The sequence below is a fragment of the Mus musculus genome, chromosome 16 (genome assembly GCF_000001635.26).
Source record: "Mus musculus strain C57BL/6J chromosome 16, GRCm38.p6 C57BL/6J".
NCBI classification, from domain to species: Eukaryota; Metazoa; Chordata; class Mammalia; order Rodentia; family Muridae; genus Mus; species Mus musculus.
Window position 1 is genome coordinate 32,010,727 of NC_000082.6, and position 12,079 is coordinate 32,022,805.

Here is a 12,079-nt window from a genome sequence, read left to right on the forward strand (position 1 = left end):
CATAGGTTGATTTTGGTCAGTGTTTTATCACAGCAAAAGGGAGCTAGCACACATGTATGTGCACTCGCACATACAGTTGCCTCTGCTTCCTGAGTGTGGGAATAAAGACTTGCACTAGTACACCCAGAAATGCATGTAATTTTTAATTCTTCTTGTTGTTATTGTTGTTGATTTGTCTTTGCAAGACAGAGTTTCTCTGCATAGCCCTGGCTGTCCTGGAACTCTGTCTATAGACCAGGCTGAACTCAGTCTGCCTCTGCCTCCTGAGTGCTGGGATTAAAGGCATATGAGACTACTACCTGGCTATTTTTAAAAATCTAAAAGGTCCTGGTTTGGGGTTCGAGGGAGACTGAGGTGGTGGCTATCCTTTTGGGTGAGAAATTTATTAGAAGGATTCTTTTGTAAATTGGTATTACATTTATTTATGGAGGGATGCATTCCAGAGCATGTGTGTGGTGGTCAAAGACAATTTGTGGGAATCAGCTCTCTCCTTCCATCATTCGGCTCTCAGGATTGAATTCAGGGAGTCAATCTTGACTGCCAAAGCCTTTAACTGCTGAGCCATCTCACCTGTCCTGTGCCTGGCAAGGGCACATGTGCACTCCACATTTGTAGAGAAGGATCTGCACACACACTCTAAGTGGCTTAGCATGGACACTCTAGTGTCCCAGGTACTGCCTTAGGAGGAATGTAAGGCTCAGCGGCCCAGGGAACATGCAGACTCGTCAGCAGAGACCATTACGCTAAAGCGTGGGAGATAATAGAGATGCCAGCATCAGGGATCTCGGAGACAAGGCTGACTACATGACCAGAGGGACAAGATGAAACTTTAGAATGACTGCCGGCCGTTGCTCCCATCCTTATAAATCATGCACGTTTTCATTGTTTCTGAGGCAGGTCTTATATAGCCCAGGGTAGCCTCAAACATAGTCTGTAGCAGAGTACAGCTTTGAACTTCTGATCTCTTGCCTCCACCACCCAAATTCTGGGCACACTAACCAGAGCTACCGTCCAAGATGAGGCAGTGGGGTTCTTTGTTTGTTTGTAAAGATTTATTTTATATATGAGTACACCATTGCTCTCTTCAGACACACCAGAAGAGGGCATCAGATCTCATTATATATGGATGGCTGTGAGCCACCATGTGGTTGCTGGGAATTGAACTCAGGACCTCTGGAAGAGCAGTCTGTGCTCTTAACTTCTGAGACATCTGTCCAGCCCTGGGTGAGTGCTTTTGACTTCTACATGTGTGAGGGAATCTAGTCTTACAGGTTTTGACTTTTACTTTCTCTTCCTTCTCCCTCCCTCTCAGATCACTTGTATCCCAGGCTAGTCTCAGTCTATGTAGCCAAGTATGTTATGGTTTCTAATGCTGTGATTAAACACCCATGACTGAAATCAAGTTGTGGAGAAAAGGGCTTATTTGGCTTACATTTCCACACCACGGCTCATCATCTAAGGAAGTCAGAACGGGAAGGCACTTGGAGGAGTCATGGAGGCTGGAAGCCATGGAGGAGTGTTGCTTATTGGCTTGCTCAGCATGCTTTCTTATAGAACCCAGGACCACCAGCTCAGGTCCTCCCACATCTATCACTAATCAAGAAAATATTCTACAGTATGATCTTATGGAGGCAATTCTCCCCCCACCCCTTCCTGAAACCCCTGGGTTTCTCTCTGTAGCCCTGGCTGTCCTAGAACCCTCTCTCTCTGTAGACCAGGCTGGTCTTAAATTCAGAGATCCACCTGCCTCTGCCTCTGCCTCCTGAGTGCTGGGATTAATGATATGTGCTACCATGCCCAGACTTTATTTGTCCGTCCATCCATCCATCCATCCATCCATCCATCCATGTTGAAGGGAAGGTTTTTATTGTAGACATAAGGGAAGGGTACAGCATCTGGGAGAGTTTAGATCAGAGAAAGTAGACTAAGCATGGCCAGTGGAATTAACTTGGCCATGAGAAGAGAGCTGGGAAGACCGGACAGGAAGAGAAGGGGACGCAAAGGCCAAGAACCCAGAGAGTTTATTTAAGCCTGGGCCTACGGATTCCTGGCTAACCTGGAATCTAGAGATCTAAGTAAGTGTCTCTGCTTTCGGAGTGCTCCAATTAAAGGCAAAACAACCACACCTGCTTTGCACAGCTTTTTAAAAAGATGTATCTTGTCTGTCTGTCTGTCTGCATAAAGGTGCATCTCTTTGTGGCTCAAAGCCCAGAAGGCGGCATTAGACCTCTTGGAGCTAGAGTTACAGGCATTTCCTGATATCTGAACTTGGGGCCTCATGACTGTTGATTTTAATGACTGAGCTTGTTCTCCAGTCAAACTTTATTTTTTCTCTTTCATATTTCTTTATCTACATTTTGTGCATGCTTGGACACAACTGTGTATTTCTTTATTCTCAGTGCTCTGGAGGCAGAAGCAGGTGGTGTGTGTGTGTGTGTTTATATATTCATATTTCCAGGACAGCTAGGATTATATAGAGAAACTTTGTCTCAAACTAGCAAAAGCTTTGTAATTATATACCATGTATGTTCTGTGAAAGTAGTTGTGTGTAAATGTGGGCACATGCTTACAGTGAACAGTTAGAGGTCAGAGGATAAATAACATCAGGTGTTGGTCCTCAGCTTCCTCCTTGAGACAGGGTCTCTTTTTCTGCGTACAAGACCAGCACACTCATTAGCTTCTACGGATTACCGTCTAAACGTCCCACCTGCCCATGACACATTGAGATTACAAGTGCTCCCACTTACCCGTCCAGCAGTTACGTAGGTTCTAGGTATTTGAACTCAAGGCCTTGCTCACAAGTACATCAGCCCACTGTCCATCTCTCCCACCCAGGAACACTTTTTATTTTTGTGAGTCAAGTCAACTGTGCCTAATGTGACAGAAGTCATTCAGAAAGACTAAAAAGAGCTGGTGAAGGGCCAGGCAGATGGCTCAGTGGTAAATGCCCGCGATGCTCTAAGACCCGAGTTAAATCCCCAGAACCCACTGGGGAAGGAGAGAACTGACTCTTGTCAAGTCCTTCTCTGATTTCTTTCTTTTGGAGGTGGGGTGGGGGAAAGCAGAATTTCTCTGTGTAGACTTGGCTGTCCTGGAATTCACTCCGTAGACTGGGCTGCCTTGAACTCCCAAGTGCTGGGATTCAAGGCATACACCATCACTTGCTGGGCGTTCTCTGATTTCTTGATGGTATTGCACGCATAAACATACACATACACACACACACACCCCAAAAAAAAAAGATCTGGTAAACTTAATTAGGAAGTCATTGGTAATGTTGGCAAAGGTGTCTTTGCTGAGAACAGCGCGGGGAATGTGACATTGAGAAGCACACAGTAAGTCATAAAGTAGTTGATATCAACCAGTGAGGCACTTCTCAACTGTTCTTAGGCAAATGCTTTGAACACTGTAAGAAGCCAGTCATTGGAATGCTGTGTCTCTGGTCCTGGCTACTGGGGAAGCTAAGTTAAGGGCACTACATAATCAAAGAGCTTAAGGCCGGTCTGGGGAGCACAAACAAATACCTTGCTTCAAGAAAACCAAGACAAAATAAACAACAACCGCACCAAAAGCAAAACAAACAAACACACAAATAAAAACAAAAAACAACCCCCCCAAACTTTAGAATACAGAATTATATACGTATTCATGAATGTATGTAAATGAAGCGCATTAGCACCCCCATCTCCAGGCAGTTAATGTTTGGTGAGGGAGAAAAGACATCAAGATGCTCATAATCCTATAAGCAACCCTAATTAAGTTCCTTAGGGCCCCCCCCAAAAAAACTAAACATAAAGTATATATGGTTAGTTTTGTGTCAAATTGACACAGGCTGGAGTTATCATAGAGAAAGGAGATTCAGTTGGGGAAATGCCTCCACGAGATCCAGCTGTAAGGCATTTTCTCAATTAGTGATCAAGGGGAGATCCCCTTGTGGGTGGTGCCATCTCTGGGCTGGTAGTCTTGGTTCTATAAGAGAACAGGCTGATCAGGAGGCAGAGGCAGGCGGATCTCTGAGTTCAAGGCCAGCCTGGTCTACAGAGTGAGTTCCAGGACAGCCAGGGCTACACAGAGAAGAGAGAGAGGAGAGAGGAGAGAGAGGAGAGAGAGAGTGTTTGTTTTGAATCAGATTTAGAACAGAGAAGAGTTGTACTTTCTTCCCCAACCTTAATGTTTTACGACTTTATGTTCATGAGTATTTTGCTTGCATGTGCTTGCCTGGTGCAGAAGGATGTCAAAAGGCGTCAGATCTCCTGGAACTAGCGTTACAGATGGTTGTGTGTCATGATGCAGGTGCTGGGAACTGAACCTGGATGCTCTGCAAGATTAAGCACTCCCCCATCCCTCCCCCCCCCCCCCAGACAGGGTTTCTCTGTGCAGCCCTGGCTGTCCTGGAACTCACTCTGTAGACCAGGCTGGCCTCGAACTCAGAAATCTGCCTGCCTCTGCCTCTCAAGTGCTGGGATTAAAGGCGGGCGCCACCACTGCCCGGCTAAAATGAAGTACTGTTAACCCTCAAGCTATCTCTCTATCCCCTACCTCAGCTTTATAGAATTTTTAAAAAAAGATTTATTTATTATTATATGGAAGTACACTTCAGACACTTCAGACACCCCAGAAGACACATCAGATATCATTACAGATGGTTGTGAGCCACCATGTGGTTGCTGGGATTTGAACTCAGGACTTTCGGGAAGAGCAGTCAGTGCTCTTAACCACTGAGCCATCTCTCCAACCCCCTTTATAGAACCTTTTTAAATTTGGAGCTTTAGTATAGAGTGTGAACTTGTAATCTCACTCAGCACTTGGAAGGTGGAGGCAGGGGGATCAGAAGTTCAAGACAAACTTTGGCTATGTATCAGATTCAATGCCAGCTTGGGCTACATGAGACTATTTAAAAAACATTTGGTACCATGACACTATTAACAGGTTTAAAACATTTACCCTTTAAAATACTAGCACACAGAGCGGGGATATAGCTCAGTTAGTGGAGTACTTGCCCACATTGTGAAATTCAGGGTGTGAGCATTTGTACTGGATGGAATTGGATATGGGGTATGTGTGTATGTGAGTCTTAGCTATTTTTATTTATGTGGAACCCTGTCCCTCCTGTCCCCTTCAAAATACTAATATTTTCTTTGAAATTTATTTTTAATTTTTTAGAAAATCCTTTATTTTATGTGCACTGGTATTTTGTCTGCATGTATGTCTGTAGAGGGTGTTGGATCCTCTGCAACCTGAGTTGCAGATGGTTGTAAGCCACCATGTGGGTGCTGGAAATTGAACTCAGGACCTCTGAAAAAGCAGCTTTGATCTTATCCACTGAGCTGTCTTTCCAGATTCCTCCCCCCACTTTTATTTTCAGGATAGGTTTCTCTGTGTAGCCTTGGCTGTCCTGGAACTCTGTAGATCAGGCTAGCCTCTACCTTCTAGAGACCCGCCTGCTTCTGTCTCTCAAAGTGCTGGTATTAAAGGCGTGTGCTACCACTGTCCGGCTGAAAATCTGTTAAGACTTTTAAATATTTATGCTTTTATGCTATTCTGACAAAAATGGAAATTTAAGAAAAGAAAATGGACATGAAAGTTTATTTCTAGCCCTGAAAGAACAAAATTATTCAGTCAACAAATACAGCAGTTATAGCAAAGTACAGTTGATTATGTTAGATTAAATTAAAAATAGAAGGCAATATAAAATCTGAAAACAAAATAGAAATAGGCTTTTTACCCAACTCAATTTCTACCTACCAAAACAAGGAAAGCAAACCAAAAAATAAATACATAAAAAAGTGACTCCTTTCTTTGAACTTCAACTAATTGTTTTTCTTGACGCAGAAATAGCATGTTTGACAAGGTTATCTGTTTTTAGCATAGGGTAGTGAATGAGAAAGACTTGAGTTCTTTCAAGACCAGGCCAATGCTTGAATCTGTTCGTAACTCTAATATCAAACACAGCATCTCTGCCAGAGTGGTCAGCGGATGTACTGATAAGAGAGGGAATGTGTGGGGATGTTTCCTACACGCAGCTTCAGAAAAGCCACTTCACAGAACATCACACATACGCATCACAGAACAGCGCTGACAGAGCAATCTGTCCTGTCAGTGCGATTGTTAGAAAACCAAAAGGAAACATTTAACAAGATTTTAGCAATTTTTTTAAAATTTGAAATTATACAATACTGTCAAGTAGTGGCCTAGATACTGTTTTTAGTGGAGCACGGGTTCAAGCTTGGGGCTTTGTGCATGATAGGCATGTGACTCACCACTGAGCTACACTCCTGGACCCATTAACTATATAGCCTGAAACGACATTAGAAAAAAGTTTAAACAGGACACAGTGGTGCATGCCATTATTCCACTACTGGGCAGCAGAGGCAGGTAGATAGCTGTGGGTTCCAGGCTAGACTCATCTAAGCTAACCAGGCCTATACAGCAAGACTGTCTCAGAAAAGAAAGAAAACATTGTATTATCTATGATAACCGTGTGGGAGCAGGCGGGGGGAGTGTCTGCTGAGGTCAGATGCCAACGAGAAGGAATTCCTTCTCCTGATCTAGTGGCTAGGATAAGCAGACACTGCCCCTGCCCAATGCTCACGGGGCCCATACATTCTGACAGTTTAGTGATTGCAGATCTCAGTATGCTTCTAAGATTTTCATATTCAAAACTGGATGCAGCCTGTTTCAACACCTACCTTCTAATTCTAACCATGGTCTGATAAGGTATAAAGCATGCAGGCAAGAACACAGTGCATACACATGAGCCCATGAAGAGATATTTCGGCATAGCACATTTAGGACTGGTGGTCACTGGACAGACAGCTGTCTGTTGAAGGGAACTCAATGCGTGCAGACAGAGCTATGCTGGTCATGGTGCAGCAAGCTGCACTCACGCTCCTTCTAACTGCTGTGGGTGGCTATGGTGCTCTGTAAACAGAGTGCAGCAGAAGGAGAGAAGATGCCTTTGCGGCCACCACAAAGACTGCAAGGTAATAAATAAGTGGTAGGGCAAACAGTTCCTAAGGACACAAGAGGACTAAGGGAGGCTCCAATGGGGATTCTTACTCTAAGAGATGGCAAAAGAGGGAATACAGAGGCAAGTCTTTAAAAAAAAAAAAAAAAAAGAATCTCAATTCATACAATTGTCTTTCAACAGGATCTCAAAATTTTAATTTAAAATTAACTAATAAATCACAATTCTATATTGCTTTAAAGATTATTCTGTTTAAAAATGACACATCTCAAAATTAACCATTACGATTAACTATTCCAGGTTAGTTTGTCCAGGTCAGGAGAGAATAAAGCACAGTGCAGCTCCCTTAACCTTGGAGTCAGGTTTGAATGACAGAGTCCGTCGCCAGCAATGGACATGTAAATAACCATCCAAGAAATTCTAAGGACAAACCCCAGACTGCTTCTGTGTGGACAAGCCGGTGTGGAGTCACAGCCTAAGGAGGGGCAGCAGCCTGTGTCCCCGGTGCTCTCGAGGATTGAGGATGGAGCACCTTCTTAAGCAGTGCCACCATGTAGCTGGCTTTCTTCTATGCTGGCAGCACTGTCATCACAATCTATCCAGACAGCGGCTCACAAACAACACTCACAGCCAGAACTCAAGAGGCAGCCTAGCTTCCCACCACAAAGAAACCACTTTATTCCTGTAATTTAGTGAAAGCTGTAGGAAAATACAGTCCAGAGGAAAAGGAGCTCGCATGGAAAACAGGCCAGTAAGTGCTCTAGATGTTGACTTTTGCTGAAAGCCCCTAGTGATCTCTTCTTATCCTGTATTCTAATGGGAACACCAGGAAATGAAACCCTGCCCCTTCCCCCAACCCAAAGAGCAAACTTACTCATTTATGATTTGTACTCTGCAGAATGGCAGGGCGAGTATGTGTCACGTTCTTTGAAAGGGGATGGTGGGGACAAACCTGAACCAACCACAGGGATTTTCTTTCCTATGGTTGCAGGACCATAGGATAGACAGCAATACCTCCTCACAGGCAAAACAACAAAGCAATACAGAGAAGCAGAGAAGAGGAAAGGCAGGAGTGGGGAGAGGGCAGCTAACAGCTACTACTACAGGTCACAGACCTTTTATTAAATCTTTAAAATAAAAGTATTACTAACAATACGAACACTGCAGTTTCCTTTCTCCAGTTTGTTTTTTGTTTTTGTTTTTTTACAATGAATACCCTACTCATTTGGAAAAACAAACACTAAAGTACCCAACACCTCAAATGATCCATCAAGTACTGCACTATTTCATCTGTCATAAACAGTAAAACATTGATAATGGGTCAGGAACACTGTAGATTAGATGAGTCTTTACAGTTTACTGTCAGAAACTTCACCTCTACAATATTGACATTTCATTATTACAACTAGCCTAGAACTCACCAAGGTTCAAATCTCACTTGGTTTCTGCTAGTCCCAAATATTTTTCCTTTTAAATAGGAAAAATCTTTTAACTTTTAAATTCTGAAAATTCAATGGTTATTACTTGCCCTAGAGGGTGGAGGGGGTGTATGTGAAATAAGGGTTGATTCAAAACGGACACCTAAAATCACAACATATACAGACACTTATTTCCAAGGAAACACAGGAAGGGAGTGGCACCAAAGTCACACAGCCCGCGTCAACAAGCGCAGATCACTTTGGTTCCTAAAGCCAAATATGAGGAGAAACAGGCAGAGAAAGACTACAAAATGGTGAGAATATACAGTCAGTGGGATTTTTCTTCTCTGTATCAATGATTTAGTTATAAATATAGATTATTAGTCCTCTTTCTATACATGTAACAAATGTCAAACTTACTACCACAAAATTTCTAAAGCTGACTCTTTCACATTTGTTAAAAAAGGTAAAAATCACATACTTTCCCCCTTTCAGTTTAGGCTCTGAACTGAAACACTCCGCACACCAGCCGGTCCTGACTTCTATAGGAAGCTAAGCATGTCAAGCTCCTTTCCCAATGTAAAGAGCTACATCAATCATTTTATCACATCTGCCTTGCATTTAGGCATAAGAAAAACTCCGAACGACAACTTAAAAGGAAAGGGTTAGAGGAAGGGAAGGTCACGAAGGAGAGAAGATCAGCAGATGAAATACTCAGAAAAACTTGAATCTGACATTCAAGTATGGGAAATCCCCCAGGGGAGACAGGAACAGGATCTGCCATACTAAAAGTCATCACACAGTATGCGAACGTCAAGCGCGGTCTGCGGGACATGTAAGGCTAGTGATGCAGTCCACCGTTCCTCTTGGACCCTAAAGCAGGGGCTCATTTCAAAGTCATAGCTCTCTTACTGCAATTTTCTCTTGGTCATCTTTAGAAAATAATAGTTTTTTTTTTCCTCCATGTGATGCAGACTGTCTCTTTACACCCCTCAGAGTAACAATTTCATGTATTAAAAGACTTCTTTTAAAAAATGGATAAGGGAATAGGAGGCCTCGGTGACGATGTTAGCGGTTACTCTTCATTGCTTCTTTAGCTGCCAGGATCAGTGGCGTCAAGCTAGACAATGGTTTGGCCAGTTTCAGGAAAGGATGCTGCCAAATGGAAGGGAGAGAGAAAGCTTAGAGGTGTTTCTCATTTAGAAACTCTAGCCCCCAAATTACCTCTGGATCATTTAACAAACTAAAGCCCTCACACGCGGCACATCACTTTTACAGCCCCAGGAGGGGTGGTTTGTGTGTGGTGAATGAGCTTGTTTGTGGCTGTATGCTCTCATCTTATCTGTGTGCATCTGTGGAGACCAGAGGTCGCCAGGAGCTCTCCTCTGACACTCTCCTCTGTCACTCTTCCCCGTATTTCCTGATTAGGCTGACCAAACAAGCCCCGGGGGTCTGTCTATTCCCTCAGCACGAGGGTTTATAAACATATATAGCCACACTTAGCTTCTTATGTGGGTGCTAGGGATGGAAACTCAAGTCCTCAAGTGTGTAGCAGGTACTTGATCAACCAAGACATCTCCCAGCCCTGGTTTTGGCTTTCTGAGCTAAGGTGTATATAACTTATCCTGGCCTCTAACTCACAGCAATCTTCTTGCTTATTACCTAAAAAATTACCCCCCCTTTTCTCCCTCCTTCTCCTTCTGTTCTTCCTCCTCCTCCTCCTCACTCCCTCTCTTTCTACTTGTCCATTTTTTGAGACAAGTTTTCTCTGTGTAGCTCTGGCTGTCCTTGAACTCAAAGATCCTTAAGTGCAGGATTAAAGGTATGCACCATTACACCTGGATCCTTTTTATTTTCTTCAATTACATTTATTTAGTGTGCAACTGTGTTTATGTGTGTGTGTGTGGGGGGGCAGGTTCTAGGGATCAAGTCTAGGCATGCAGGCTTAGTGGCAAGTACTTTTACCCAGAGAACCATTTAACTAATACCAAGTAAGCTGCTAGCTGCTTACCATCTACAGACTTAAGGGGCCGGAGAGATCCCTCAGAAGGCAGAGCGGGTGCCTTATCTGCATAGAGCCCTGGGCTCAATCCCTAGCACTGCCTAGGCAGGACGCTCAAGATCATTCCCTGTCTTTAAGCACACAGTGAGCTGTAGGCCAGCTTGGGCCACATATAAAGAAACGAATAAAGAAACAAAAATTAGTTCTTCAGAGTTAATAGTCATAAGTATACTCATGACAGAAATGAACAGGTCCAAGAGTGATTAATTATAGAAACTTACTACTATGATAAAAACAAATTATGGAATTAAACATACTTTTTTAAGGGCCAAAGAGATGGTTCAGCAGATAAAGGCCCTCGCTAACAAGTCTGATGACCTGCATCTCTGAGACCTACGTGCTGGAAGGAGAGCATCAACTCTTGCAAGTCTCCTTCATGCAAGTCTGTATGCGCACATGCACACACACACACACACACACACACACACACGCATACATATACACACACACACTCATACACACACAGAGTTAAATTCTGAAACAAACTTTACTAGCATAAGTGAAAGCCTAAACTGCAGTAGCTGTTGGACTCCTGGCAGGTAAACAGGGAGGCATCAGCTGCACCAAGGGCCTCCCCAAAGCCACCGTCACCAAGCTGACCTGTAACAGTTCCTTGGCCGAACCCCTTTTCTCCACATCCATTTCCAAACACCGATTTAAGAAATCCCGAAATATTGGGGAAAGTTTTTCTGGATTCTGAAGTTCAGGAGTTCCATTTGTAGCTATCAGGTATAATGCCTAAAAATAGAACATTTTGGCATATTAAGGTCTCTCACAAAATGACAGTGAATCAAGACTCACCCTCTGGCCTCTCTAAGCCTGTCCTCTCCAGTGGCAGTTTTGTATTTCCATATGTAGGGACCAGAGGCCAAGGGATTTAGCTCCTCACTGCTCGCCGAGACCTTCAGGACCCACCTAACTCACGTGCCCAACAGCATATGGCTTTCTTCTTGTTTCAGTGCTGAGGATGTACAGGCGACCCTTTCTCACTCCATCACAAGAGTTTGTTGCGCTGGGATCTCTAACACTACTCCTGTCCCAATCTGTGGTAATTTCAGCAGCTACAGTGAAGGAGTCACATTCCCCGACTGACACTGGTACCTGCAGTAACAAAGATCTAACCTTTCCTCTGTCCTTGGAATATAGTGGCCAAGGTTCATCTGTGAGACCCTACTTGCTATACACAGGTACCTAAATGTGTAAGAAAAGGCATCAAATGGCTGATATGTGACTGAATCAAGGGTTCTTCCTTAGCATTCATGATGCCGTGGGGTCAGTTCTCAGCACCACATACTACTGTGTGGTACACACATCGATAGTTCCAGAACTTGGGAAGCAGAGGTAGGAAAATCAGAAATTCAAGGTCATTTACAGCTACAAAGCACCCACACACATTGTAACCAAAAAGAAAAAGCAATACAACACTTAAATACAGAAAAAGAAAGAGATTAGATTTTATCAGCCATATATAGTCAAAATTCTGGTACAGTGGTTGACACAAGCAAGTGCAAAGTATGGTTTTTTGTTTTTGTTTTTTGTTTTTGGTTTTTCCAGACAGGATTTCTCTGTGTAGCCCAGGCTGTCCTGAAATTCACTCTGTAGACCAGGCTGGCCTCGAACTCAGAAATCCGC

General features: G+C 43.5%; 1 protein-coding gene across 2 annotated transcripts in view; it reads right to left on the reverse strand.

Moving 5' to 3' along the window:
* Positions 1-5,563: 5,563 nt before the first annotated feature.
* The window catches only part of Pak2 (p21 (RAC1) activated kinase 2), a 63,053-nt gene continuing 56,537 nt past the window's right edge, over positions 5,564-12,079 (reverse strand). Inside the window, exons 14-15 of one of the 2 annotated variants that reach the window (NM_177326.3) lie at positions 11,048-11,185; positions 5,564-9,540 (exon numbers count right to left, since the gene is read on the reverse strand). In NM_177326.3, the coding sequence (NP_796300.1) occupies positions 9,454-9,540; positions 11,048-11,185 (225 nt within the window). In that variant the 3' untranslated portion in view covers positions 5,564-9,453. The remainder of the gene's footprint in view (positions 9,541-11,047; positions 11,186-12,079) is intronic. The other variant, XM_006522072.4, reaches the window with a different exon arrangement.